We start from the raw sequence: 13,605 nt of genomic DNA, 5'->3' as shown, positions 1-13,605 counted from the left end.
ATGCAGAGTTCACTTGTTATTTTGACTTTGGTTGGGGGAAAAAAATCATGTGGTAATCAGTATTATCCGCCTATGAAACAGAAATTTCAATGTTAGCATGATAATGTCATTAGCATTAAATACAGGCAATGCACCTGTATAACATAACTGGCAGAGTGGAGGGAGAAAGAAAGATGCAAAAGAAACAAACGGCTTTAACTCGTTTGAATTGAGCTGTGTCTTGGCACTGACGTACCAGAGTGATGTCTCCCCAATTCAAATCGGATAATCATTACGCCCCTTGGTGATTGGTTGGTCAAGATCTGAAGATCAAGTTGTGAAGATGAGGGGGAAACCAATTGCAGTTGACCGATCCACCAGCTCTAGTGCAGAATTAGAATTTGCTATTCCCTCTGAAAATATTCTTTGAATCACAATAATGAGGTAAGAAAATAGGGATGAAAGAGGATTTGTGCCTATATTCTCTTTGTCAAAGCAGACTTGGCATACAGCAAAAAGTATCTGGCAGTAAGCCTCTATAATTCATGTGAATGTACCAGCTGATCTGCCAACACTCAACTACAGAAGGATTCGTTCTTTCCCCCCCCCCCACTTCATTTTTGTACCCGGCTGCCAGGTGTGACATAACCAGCCCCACATATTTGACACCGGTTCAAAGCCAGTATTCTCCAACTGGCTGCGTGTATTCGAGCCTCAGTGAAAACAGCAATTCAACTTGTCTATCAAGCCAATCAATACGGCTAAACTTCAGACCGCTGGGCCAGGACATTCTCTCCACATCCCTCTCTCTTCATCCTTCTGTGCTGTCAGACTTGTTAACATCACTGTCAGCTTTTCTCTGTGGTTTCGCCAACGCTGACAGCAATCCATTCAACCCAGCCATCACACCAGTCTCTCTGAAGAGTAGACGGGTTGAAGGGAGCTGATACAGACATCGAGTCAGAGACCGTGAACTTTAGGACCGCCTCTACCCACAGGAAGCAAACTTTCACATTTTTAGATTAAACTTTTCTGAGCTCTCCTTCTCTCTCTGCGTCACCCCAAATTAACAGGTTCTATTGTTTTGCCCCTGGTTCGGCCAATTTCAAATCAATCTTTAAGATGTATGAGTCAAGCAGGTCAAATTTGGGCCAAATTTCAGATTTAACTTCATTGCATGACAGTAAGACCCGCAATTATGCCAAATCTGTGTGGAAATCTCCAGGTTGGGTTTGGGTCGGTTTATAGGAGTAATGAGACAGGGTTGGCTAGGTTCAGGTGGAGTCTTGGCCAAGTTCTGCTCAAATCTTGGTCAGGTCAGACATGTGCAGGTTACGTATTTTTTTGACTGGACCTAAGTACCAACAATATAACCGTTTCAGACTGCTTACATCACCCTAAACAAAATTAGTCATGTGAATCGACCCCTTGTGTTTATCCTTTGTAGTTTTTTGGCATTTTTTTCCCTAGAAATTATTATGTAGGGACTGTTTCAATCTCTGTTTATATTCTGACTGAAAGGTAGTTGGATTGTTGGATTTGCTGTGAATATGAAAACTATGACTGCTTTCAATTCAGAAGTTAATTTTCAATTAGAGGCCAATTAATTTACATGTTTAACATAATGAGTGTATGTGGTTACTTAATCTGAAACAAATTGATTTATTTTAGCACATGAAAAACAGATAGGACGCTGGAAGTCTACTTAGCTTCTGATGTTAATGTTATGATGATAATGTTTTTGAGGGTCTTTCCTCTATAAGCCAACCAATGCCACTAGGCCCCTTCCTCACTCACCTGCGTCTCCCATAGAGCTGAAGATGCTCTCAGTGACCGTCATGATGGTGTCTGTGGCCTGGTCGTAGCGCCCGATGGGCTCTCCCCGGGAGGTGTACTGTCTGACATGTTGCAGGAGATCGCCCAGAGCCTGGCTCACCACACTGGCTGCTGCGCTCACCTTCAAAGACATGACATGTACATCAGTGTTAGAGACGGACTTCGGGACGTCAGACTGTTCCTACTTACTGATTCGTACAACAAAAATACACAAAAAACCCTGTCTTTTTTTTTGGTGCCCTTGGTGTTAAAACTGCTCCTGCTTGAGAAACTAAACCACACAGTACTGTTGGGTCGTGACTTGTCATTTTCTGAGCCAAAGAAAGAAAAAAATAAAGGGCACCCTTGGTCTCCAGAGCAATCAAGACAGGTCTTTGCTAGATAGAGTCACGAAAAACACAAAAATAAAACCCATTTTCCCTCTGCTCGGGGGTTTGAGAACTGACCTGTTTGAGGAGCTCGCCGTCCTCTGTGGCCGAGAGGCATGCCTGGACACAGCTCTCCACCGAGCGATCCACCAGTTTCCCAGCCTCGATTAACTGCTCCTGGCAAACCGGGGAGCTGATGGTGGGACTCACCACCTAGAGGAAGACAGGAGGGCATGGAGAGAGGCGGGTGAGACACAATGACAGGGAACGGGAGAGAAATTAATACAGGATGGAGAGAGACAGAAACGGGATTAAGTTCAAGTTCATCTCCAGAGTGTCTCCAGAGTTTGAGAGAGAGGAAGAAAGACAGAGAGACAGTGACTGCATCACATGGTAGAAATTAATCACTTATGGGAAGGCCCAGCCTTTGGACCAGATTTTTTCCCACTGTCTACTGTTTTTCAAACATTTAGTAAAAGAAACAGAAATAAAGTTTTGGGGATTGAACTTGGAATGCAATAGACGCTGACAGCAACAACTGCATTCTAGCGTGTAGATCCCGTGTCAGTTCATTAAGTTATTTACTTCCACAACCTGACTCAAACCTCAACACGAAATTTTAAAAAAAATCGGTATAAACACCACTCTGTTGATCGTAAAATCACGTAAATCACATTTCAGACATAACGAGCGAAAGAAGAGAGAAAGCGAGAATTCTTGAAAGGGATTTAGCAGATGGTTCTCGTCACACTGCAATGCAGACAGAGGTGAGGAAGTGCTTAGTAAGTGCAACTATTTAGATTGGTAGCCAGGAGGGCATTTAACCTAATGAGATGCATGTGGGCTGCTCAATTAAAGATGTGCAAATATGATGAGGGCGCAGGGTATTTAACACATTTTAACCCCCAAAACACTCATCATGAATACATTTCTATACCAGTAGACAAGTCTGAGACTATAAAAAAAAAATACCTTGATGTGTATAATATTCAAACACTCAAACAGATCTGACATAACTAACAAATGGTTAAAAAGTAGCATGTTTAGCTACTTTGAAATGGTTTTACTCTATTAGCAAAGAAAACCAGGGTGTCATTTCCATATATTTGTATCATATCCGCACAATTCACCAAAGGTCACACAAGAGGCCGACCTGTTCAACATTACATCTCGTCAGTTCTCACACGCTGAATGTGAAACATGTTCACTGCCATCTTACTTGCACTTGCAACACTGGATAATTAAACAAGTTAACATTTGTGTTGCTGTGTATAGTGAACCTTTATTGAAATGAGCCTCGTGTTTCCTGCTGCATGCACAACATGCACAGCTATGCAGAAAGCAATCATGATAATTTTGGTTGATCCACATGATGTGAATGTCCTATAGCCATATTCTTGTACCTTGGCACATGCCACCAGCTGGGAGGTGGACAGGGCGCACTGGGTGGCAGCAGCGATGACCCGGTTCTGAAGCACGGTGTCCTCAGCCACCTGGGCCACGTTCTTGGCCTTCAGCACCAACATGGCTGCCGCGTTGGCCACTGCTTTGGCCAGATTCATCAACACGTCCTGGACAACAGGGGGCAAAGAGGATAGAATCACATAATCCACCTCATTAACAAAATGATCTATCTGCATGGTCTATCCTCAGCACAGCTCATCACAACACTGTCTATCAAAACATGCACATCATGTATGTCAACTTGTTTCCATCCCATCCTCATAAACAGCTCATAAGTGGCACAAGAGGGCAGAATAAAAAATTATTGTGCTGTTTGGATGGTAATAGTATTGCTGCAGGTGCACTGAAGTAAAACATTCACTATCACTAAAGGCTGTTTATTGTGCATGGGCTAAATGAAGTAAGGGAGCTCAGTGCAATTGTTATAGGATTGTGTCTGCTGTCTGCTGCTGTATTTGGTGATACCTTGTGGCAATGCAAATGGATTGGGGAATGTATAACGGAACTAAGGGTTACATTTGCATTTTGTAACTGAGCTGAGATGGAGCCGACTGGGATGTGAGATAAATTTCACAGAAATCTGACATTTAAGTCATGTGTCGTCTCATCATGAGCAGGAATAGCAAGTGCTGTCCCCACATTGCACGTTCATCTTAAAAATATCTTTACCAACCTGCTACACTTAAGAAAGAGCAGAATCAACAGTCTGATTTTATTCATCAACGCATCTATGTACTGCACATCTAGCTCATTATCGACATGACTGATTTACTGTAATACATTCTAGTGTGTTGTGGCTGGCAGGCCGAAGAAAGCTTGAATTGAATTGGTTTGATCTCTGTGTAAACAGTGTGTGTCACAGTCTGTTACAACAACATCATCATCGAATCATAATTTAGCCAAATCTCCTGATAACAAATATGAAAGCTAGAACATTATTGCATTCAACTCAAAACAAAACAAAAAAAAGATCTGGTTAAATGATGAAAAAAAGTTCTTCGAAAACATCCCTACAGTCTTCCATTGGCTTGTCACAATGAGCTTTTGATTAGCTCAGTGGCATTTGCTGGAGATCTAGTTCCCTGGGAATATTGCATTAAGGGCGGTGATGATGATAAATGGGAGGGGGGGGGGGGGGTGCAGCGTTACCTGGAACCTCTCGTCTGTCTCGCTCTCTCCGATCTGGCGCAGGAGGTCTCCGCTGGCCTGACCGATGCTGCCTGCTGCCGTCAGCACAGTCTGTCTGGGCTGCAGGGCCGCCGACACAAACACACAAGAAAAGAGAGATAGATAACCTGCCTTGCATGTGCATCATCTTGTATTTTGACATGGTGTCTTAACCAACCCAGGGTTTTACCATGCTATACGTTGCATCTCAAATAGCCTCACTGACTTTAATGTCTTTTTATTGTATAACTAAAAGAAAAGAGGCATTATCATACAAGCACAGTGTTATATAGGACTCATAACTGTGGTGATGGTGCTAACACTTAGTTGTGTGGTAGAGGGTTTACAAGTACACTCTTTCTCTGGGCATTTAAAATATATCCATCTATCAGTCTAATCAGTCTAATATACATTGCTGGGCATGTAGGCAATTTCAAGACTAGAGAGCTAGGCATCATACTGCTACCCTCAGACACTATTAAAATAAACATCTATTTATATTACAATTAACACTAAAAAGAGGCCACCTTATTGTGAGTTGGTTTTCGTGTAACTAGCCTATGGACCACTTGGTATCATCCCAAGGACCGGCATAGGTCCACAACCCTGGGCTTGAGAAGCTGGTACATTATGCAGCTTACTGACTGAGCGCTATACACTACATCAACCTCTGAATGATTCTTCCACAGCTGAACAAAAGGGCTCCCCGAGTAAACAGAGGAACCAACACCAAACTCCCAAAGGACCGTGTTGGGAACATTACGATCCAGCAATGCAAGTGGATGCTCAGGCTCCATTATTCATTAGGACAGGTGTGATTCACAAGTGACCTGCCCTGTATTCTTTTTTTTTTTTTTATAGCTAGCTCTGTTGCCATAAAGACACAAAGCAAACAACACGACTGCCAGTCAGCTGTTCAGTCCAGCCAGGACAGTGTAGTTAGCTGGAGCTGGCAAACAACAGAGGATATTAATAGAATTAGGCCCAGTTTGGAGGACCAGGAGAGACGCCACGTTATTAAGAAACACTTAGATTATCTTGCCTCATGAGGGTTGAGCTGCACTGCCAAGTTTGCATTTGCAACTAAAATGTCCCTTCTCCCTCTAAATTCAATAAAAAGGTGGGGAATTATAATCAGCACCCAGTGAATTTCTGACATGTACTGTAAATCAATCTATAGATCTGTGTGTTGTATTGTTCTGGCAATACCACTTGCATGCTGCATGGGTTCAAATCCAGACTCACTTCAGATCAGCTACACTTTTACACATTGTTCTCTATTTCCTGTCTCTCTCAACAGTCTACCTTCACAAAAAAATAAAAAATATCAGCTTGTGGTTTTATATGCCATATGCATGTGGGTTCTATACAAAGATTTTTTTTGTCATGCAATACTTCCTTTCACATTTCAATTTCTACATAAACATCCACCATCATCTCTTCTGCGCTTCCTTCCCAGTGTTGGATCTCATTATATTGAGCCATGTTGAGCTCCACTGCCTTCAACATGTCAGATATATACAGACACAGAAGTAGGGAAAATGGAAAGAATTAACAATGTTGTAACACTAACAGCAATTAACATAGACTGAGAAATACCCAGGTTGCCCATGTACTGTAGACCTGGTAAGGAGCTGAATTTGACACAGTTTTGAGATTGAGCTTGAACTTGAGGTTTGTTTGCTCACCTCTCCGGAGGCGGGCTCCACTGCCTTCAGCAGGTCAGACACCGCCCCTGCCAGCGTCCTGGCGGCCCTCATCAGGTCGTTACCTCCGCCCACCTCGTCCTCCATCAGCGCAGCCAACAGCTTCACGCCCTTCGACATCTCCGTCAGGTTGGAGGAGATGGTGGTGATAGCGCAGCCCACTGCTGTGTAGTCGGTGTCCGTTGGATCGCCTGTTGGGAGAGTGCAAGGGGGGGAAAGACAGAGTGAGAAGTGCCATGAGAGAGAGAAAGGAAAACACTGAAAAAAGAAAAAGAAAATCAAAAGCCAAAGTCAGAGAAATGCTGACAAAATCATACATATAAAAGAAAACTAGAGAAAGCAAGTTGATATGAAGTCTAATGAATGTTGTGCTCTCCGGTGAGTCTCCTCAAGACTCACTGACCTACATATATGGACGACCCATTCAACCAACAAACATTTGCCGCTAGATACCATTAGAAACCCAGAGTAAACCCATCAGTCCATTTAAACATTGGCTAATAGGCAGAAAGTCCTCTGAGGGGAATAAGGTTAAGAAAAAAAAGGTCAAATCTTTATTGGTCAAAAGGCATAGATAGCAGGCTGCAAAACCAACTAGTTGGCTGATAAGTGATTTTAAGTTGGAACGACTCAGAGTGACACTGAGCCAGTGGATGCCAGCATTGCCCAAAGTTCAGCAAACCACAGCAGGATAACAGTCAGATATTAGACTTTAAATAGGATCTACAGTGATGTTAATGAATACCAGATCAATGGCAGAGCTCTGCTTAAAGTCAGTAATTGGCCAGTTAATGTTACCTCTGCAGACAATGACACCCCTAAAATTTACTCATTACATTTTGGGCACAAGTTTTAAGACTTTCACTGGCTTCATAAATAGTCCTGCCAAAATGCCATTGCCATTGTATACTGTAGCCTTGCTCTGCTATCAAATATGAGTTACATGATTTTATTTGCAGATGCAAGTGTGAGCCAGTGGTGTAATATAGTTTACCGAGTCATGCCCTAAAAAAACAAACAAAAACACAATGGTCGTGTCACATTCTGCTGAGCTGTGCCAGGCACACTGACCAGCTGTGAGGTTGACGACAGAAGCCGTTCCTGCAGTGATGGCATCGACCTGGGAGTGGATCTCATGTTTTGACTCATCCACCTTGTTCTGGATCCACACCTTGGATGCCTAGGCACAGAGACAGAAGCAGATAACACCTTCAGTCATCACTTTGCACACATAAAATGCATCACCTAACACTGTTAGCTGTCAGTTTCAGATAACACCATTAGTTATCACGGTGCACAGGAAGAGGCATCAGTATGCTTTTTGTTTTTTGGCTGTTATAACTGGATGGGTTAGACTATGTATATGTACACATGTGTACCCTTGCATGTGCACTGTACTGTACCATGTCCTGTCCCAGCGGCGGCAGGTTGTCAACCTCCCCCAGGTCAACCTGGGCCTGCTGCACAGCTTGCATGCTGGTGTTGATGGTTCCCATCAGAGCCTGCTGTGCCGAACTCTGGACATACAGCAAAGAATAAACAAAACATCAATTTAGGTTCACTTTACTTTGCAGTCTGCAGTCTTCTTTGAGTCCCTTTAGTGGATTATTTCTTCCAGAAACCTAGCTTGGAGGAGATTCTTGTAAATGTAAATAATGCAGTGAAGCTAATTGTTAGCATGTAGAGCCACCAACCACAAAGTGAAAAAAAGGCAACATATGGGAGAATGAGGATACTACTGTCCTATATAACCACCTCCAAGTAAGACACAAATGTTTTTCTTACTAGGACGAATCCCCATTTGTACACTGAATGAGAGGTATGTGCATGAAACATTAAACAGACACTATACTGAGAGCCATACTGCTATACTGACCAGTGGTGGCATATGTCCACGGTGCATCTGTCCCATAGTGATCTGCTGCTGAGCAGATGGCATGGTGCCCACGCTGAGCGACTCTGTGCCAATGGAGCCGGAGCGGATCACCCCTGGCAGCGCCACAGAGCCGTGCTCCACCCGACCCACCCGGTTAAACTGCTGCTGCAGGATGGTGGACCTGGACGCAGGCACAGCAGACAGACAGTTCATGCAGTTTTAGTATCTTAAAATCATCAAATACACACTTCAGGAGTAAACGTTTGTCTTTGAACCACCTAGGAGCAGGTTGTTGCAATATCCTTTCTTTCACATTACGTAGCCTGGTGCGCACAGCATGAAAACAATTCTGAACTCGTCTCTGAGAGAATAAATTAATCTGGCGAGTTTGATTCATTTACTGTACTGTACGATCAAATCACATTGTCATTTTAGAAATGGTGCATGTTTGAGGTTTTCAGCTCAGTAAGCTGTGAGGACAGACTCATAAAAAGCAATTGTCAGTTCATGTTTGCTTTGTTGACAGCATTGCTATAGTTGCATTATCAACGCTAAACTCAAAGCAAGCCAGAGACGCGCTGACACGGTGACAAACACACAAAGTGAAAGAGAGATACAGATGGCAATAGATGGTATAAGACGTGCACACACAGCACAGACACTAAGCTTATCATTTCCTTGAATTTCAGCGATGCAATTCAGGAAAGGTAATAATCAACATTAAATTCATTAAGTAGGTAAGTGGTACAAACTCAGTGTAATCATTGCTTCACCGTTCAGGTAAACCAAAATTAAGGGCGAGAGAGAGAGAGAGAGAGAGAGAGATGTGATCAGAAACACAAGAAGGAAAAAAGCACCTTAGGAAAAAAGGCAAGGCAAGGCAAACAAGACAAAGATCAACAAAAAATAAAGATCACATCTCTGGTGCTTGTGAGTGTGTTTGTGTGTGTGTGTGTGTGTGTGTACATGAGAGAGCTTGAATTAGGCAGTGCGGGTGTGTGCATTTGTGACAACGGGACACTAACACAAAGCAGAATGAGACCACAAGGCTCTCTCATTGTGTATTTCCAGGAAAAAAATCCTTGTTTTGTTATTCCTCAGACAAGGCCTTCCAGATTTTGGTTTCCTGTGTGTTTGTAGTATTAAAGACTTTTGCCTTGGGCCCTGCGCACTAGCCCAGATAAAAGGGAAAAAAACAATGAAGACCGTAGCCAATACTCCCTCGGTCGGAACCGGGAAAGCAATATCAATTGAGGCTAGACAGGAAAAAGGGATTCTGTTATGCATTGAGAGGCCAGCGCGGATAAATGAACTAATACACATCTAATCAGGAAATGTTCAGATGCTTTTTGCTTGTCCGGTGCAGAGAAATTTCCTCAAATAATGATTATCTTTCTGGATAGAGTCCAGCTAAGAAAGTGTTTATGTGGCGAGATGAAGTCTTGGAAGACATATATATATACTGTGAGCTGTGGTGGAGGGTAATACACAGAAGGAAATTGAAAAAGGACCTGGTCTGATATTGTGTTTCGCGGGAATAATATGCAATGAATATTGTGCTCTGCTATCATGCTAGCAGCCAAACCATCATTACACCACGGTTCTTACTGAACTATAAGGCAAAGAAGCACTGCAGTGATTGACCAGGGAACATCCAGGGGATTTACTGTAAGGATTACTCTATAGAAGTTACTTTCCAATGAAATCTATCCTATTACCTTGCTTGTGAAAAAGAATATTATTTTTCTAGAACATTTCAAGTTGCTTTTTTTGTTTTGAAGATGCTTATAGAAAGTTGGGAATTATCTCCAGCAGTGATTCTTAGGAGCTCTTCCTTTGGTTTGGTTTCTCAAATGAAAGATACAATTTGGTTGATTACAATCTGGTAGTTTACATACTTTTTAGGGGATACGGATTCCTCTAGCATGGTCGACTCCTCATCACCCTCTAGTCCAAAACGGTCCTTGCTTTGCTTCTGCAGGAAGGAAAAAAAATACACCAAAGATTAGTTTCAAAGGAACCCACAGTGATTTTAGAGCAGCTCCCCTGATGCTATCTTCTGAACGATGCAACTGTCAAACGGGCTGGCTGGGGATTCAGTAAGTCACACACAAGACAACCCTCTGTTCTACTTAACCATCCTGCCTATACTGTCCCACTTCACAGGCACAAGCCCTCCACTTGGTGCTTGTGGCATCCGCATCACATATTTGGCAGGAAGAAGGAATACGGAGTATGAATATCACACTTTACTATACTATTGCATAGGTTAATACACTGGAATATGGCCATTGTAGAGTGGTGCATAATATTACTGTGTAGGTACTTGATGAAATTTTCCCCAATACATAATGTACTTACAAAAATGTAACACACCATTCAAATGGCTTCATTAAAACAGTGGTTTTACACGATTTTAAATGAAGTCACACAGTAATATTGTGTACTTACAATACTTTTCCATAGGTTAATACACAGGTTAATACACTGGAATAAGGCCATTGTAAAATGTTATCAACTATTATTGTTATCTGTTTATATTTCATTTTTAAAATTAGCTGATGTTCTGAGCAAATCAGCAAAGTCGCAAAGTATATCAATGTTTTATCAAGTGACCACTTAAAATTGGTATTTTTTGTGACTCATTGTTATTCATATGACTTCATATGATTTTTTATTCAACATTAAATGAATGAGCAACAAATTCCCATGTGAAATTGAGACCATGTGAACAATCTCTGTATTCTTTTTAACACACCTTAAAAGAACTAGCACATTTACAAACAAACCTTACTGATATTGATATACAATGGTACTATATCTAAGTATACCGTGTGTGCGTGTGTGTGTGTCTGTGAGTGTGTGTAATACGGCACAACACACTGCACAGTCTAACCTGTCTGGCAACATGGTTACCTGTCCCACCTGTCCCTAGTTGTGCCGTGCTTCTTTGTATCTGATTGCAGTTCTATAATACAGCAGCTATATCCAACATCAGCACCAAGTTCAGGTTCAGGTTTACACTTATCTGCCACAGGAGGATATCGAATCATTATGATTGATCTGCTTCGCCTGAGGAAAATGTCTCACCTTTTTGAGGATGATGTCGATGTAACCGGCGATGAGCTGCGAGATCTGTTCCCCTTCAGTGGTCTGCACCGAGTAGTAGCTCTCTTGGTACTCTCCAAAGTCCTACACACACACACACACACACACACACACAGTCCCATCATCATAATGCATTTCATACTGGACTATGAGGCAACCACTGCAGTGCCTGCTCTGGATACAGGCAGAGGATTTACTGTAGGGATTAATATGAATCTATGGAGCCTGCTAGTTTCAGAAGGACAGTAGACATTGGGTTGGGTGACGTCAAACTTCCGCAACATACAGAGCGTCAGATTAATCTAATAACCAGCCTGAGGCAGATTTTAGACTTTTTTTTTTTTTTTTTTTTTAATACACAGAACACTACCATGTTTCCCCCACCATACTCTTGTATATGTGTGCATATGTTTCACTTCAGGAAGAATGGGGAGGGAAAGAGAGAGAGGTCTGTGCATACTTGCCAACCTTGAGATAACAGAAATAGGAAGATTTTCAAAACCAAAGTGGGAGGTGTGGGAGTTGTCCCCCACAACATTTTAAGATTCAGAGACCTTATTTCCTACATTCTGGTGACTTTTTATGTATAAAATAACAATGAAAATATAGTACAGAAACTGTACTATGAAAAAAAAAATTCAAATCAGCAGTGACAGTATAGGGCCTAGAATTGTATGTGTTACTATTTTTAACATGCATAGTAAATTAAAAGGTTTTGAAATTTGATCACAATATGGGAGAAAACTGGGAGATGTGATACCATGGGAGAACACTGGGAGAGAGGCATAATAATCAGGAGTCTCCCGGGAAAATCAGGAGGGCTGGCAAGTCTAACGCTGGCACGCTTCAAATATGAAATGAATCACCCCCGGCCAGCAGCCAAGTCACCACGGATGAAAACTGCTGCCCGCGAAAATATACGTGATTGCTTCGACGTCTGAACTACAAATCAAGCTTTTGAATCCATTTCGAAAATCGGGTGTCACAAAAAGGCACAGCCTGAACTTCAAAGCCTTCTGCTGAATTAACAGCAAGAAAGAGAGGGAGGGGTAATTCAATAGAGGGCTGGTAGAGACAGCGTGTCTACCAGATCTGGTAGATTAAATCCATGTTGCTCGTTGACTCTGGGTGCTGACACAAAGGAGGGATATTGACAGGGAAGACAAAGGAGTCTGTTCAATAACTGAAGTGCACAAGGGAATGAATGGGAGAGAGAGAGAGAGAGAGAGAGAGAGAGAGAGAGAGAGAGAGAGAGAGAGAGAGAGAGAGAGAGAGAGAGAGAGAGAGAGAGAGAGAGAGAGAGAGAGAGAGAGAAATATACAGTATATGTATATATCAGCTGATGATTATTAGAAACAATGAAAGCCATGATTTTCCAAGTGCAAACGAATTTTGACAGCTTCCCTGGATTCCAAGTGCAAGGCTGGATCTTCTGTGTGTGTAACTGCCAAGTCTTGCAAAATTTCTCATTAAATCATTTGTTTGTTGTCCCTGTTTGAGCGTGAGCGGCTTACCAGAGTGAAGCTCTTGGGCGACGCTGCCCACCTCTTCACAGTGGTGAGCGGCCACTCCTGAACCACGTCTTTGGTCTTCTCGTCCACTCTCATCACGGACTCTTTGGTTATCCCCAGGAGCCGGGGCACCAGCTTATTCTTGCTCTTCATCTTCTCCTGCAAAACAAACATTATTGATTATGAGTCTGTTTTTCAAGAGAGGCCTGACAAAAACACAGCATCATGACAAGCATAAAAGCTGAAGAAAACTGGACCATTGGTCATCAGTGACCCCAAAATCTCTGTATCCCCAAATTTTTCCCTTTTCCTTCTATAACTGACATCATATTTAAACAAAAAATCTCCCATTATTAGAAAATGTTTTACAACCTTTGTTGGATCAAGCTAAACCACAGATAACATATGATCGTTTTTTTTTCCTGATAGCTGACTATTTAGAGATAAAAGGACACAAAAACCATGATGCAAACAAACCATTCTTCATGGTTCTTTTGTTTTTATGGCCCACCATATTGTCTGTGTTGATTTTCTTTTATTTGCACATTCCCATTCCTGCTGAAGGTAATACATTACAATATCAGGCGGTT

General features: G+C 42.2%; 1 protein-coding gene across 1 annotated transcript in view; it reads right to left on the bottom strand.

Moving 5' to 3' along the window:
- LOC139654008 (talin-2) overlaps positions 1-13,605 on the bottom strand; it is a 70,108-nt gene that overhangs the window by 45,160 nt on the left and 11,343 nt on the right. Inside the window, exons 9-19 of the mRNA XM_071531028.1 lie at positions 13,019-13,174; positions 11,487-11,588; positions 10,295-10,371; positions 8,397-8,577; positions 7,924-8,037; positions 7,592-7,700; positions 6,503-6,711; positions 4,797-4,895; positions 3,587-3,754; positions 2,262-2,396; positions 1,777-1,936 (exon numbers count right to left, since the gene is read on the bottom strand). Coding sequence (XP_071387129.1) covers positions 1,777-1,936; positions 2,262-2,396; positions 3,587-3,754; positions 4,797-4,895; positions 6,503-6,711; positions 7,592-7,700; positions 7,924-8,037; positions 8,397-8,577; positions 10,295-10,371; positions 11,487-11,588; positions 13,019-13,174 — 1,510 coding nt within the window. The remainder of the gene's footprint in view (positions 1-1,776; positions 1,937-2,261; positions 2,397-3,586; positions 3,755-4,796; positions 4,896-6,502; positions 6,712-7,591; positions 7,701-7,923; positions 8,038-8,396; positions 8,578-10,294; positions 10,372-11,486; positions 11,589-13,018; positions 13,175-13,605) is intronic.

This window comes from Centroberyx affinis, unplaced genomic scaffold (assembly GCF_046629955.1).
Source record: "Centroberyx affinis isolate AG114_WGS23_722 - 3 ecotype Tasmania unplaced genomic scaffold, CSIRO-AGI_Caff_v1 ptg000139l_1, whole genome shotgun sequence".
Lineage (NCBI taxonomy): Eukaryota > Metazoa > Chordata > Actinopteri > Beryciformes > Berycidae > Centroberyx > Centroberyx affinis.
The sequence above is the reverse complement of the archived record's forward strand: the minus strand, read 5'-3'. Positions and strand labels throughout refer to the sequence as shown.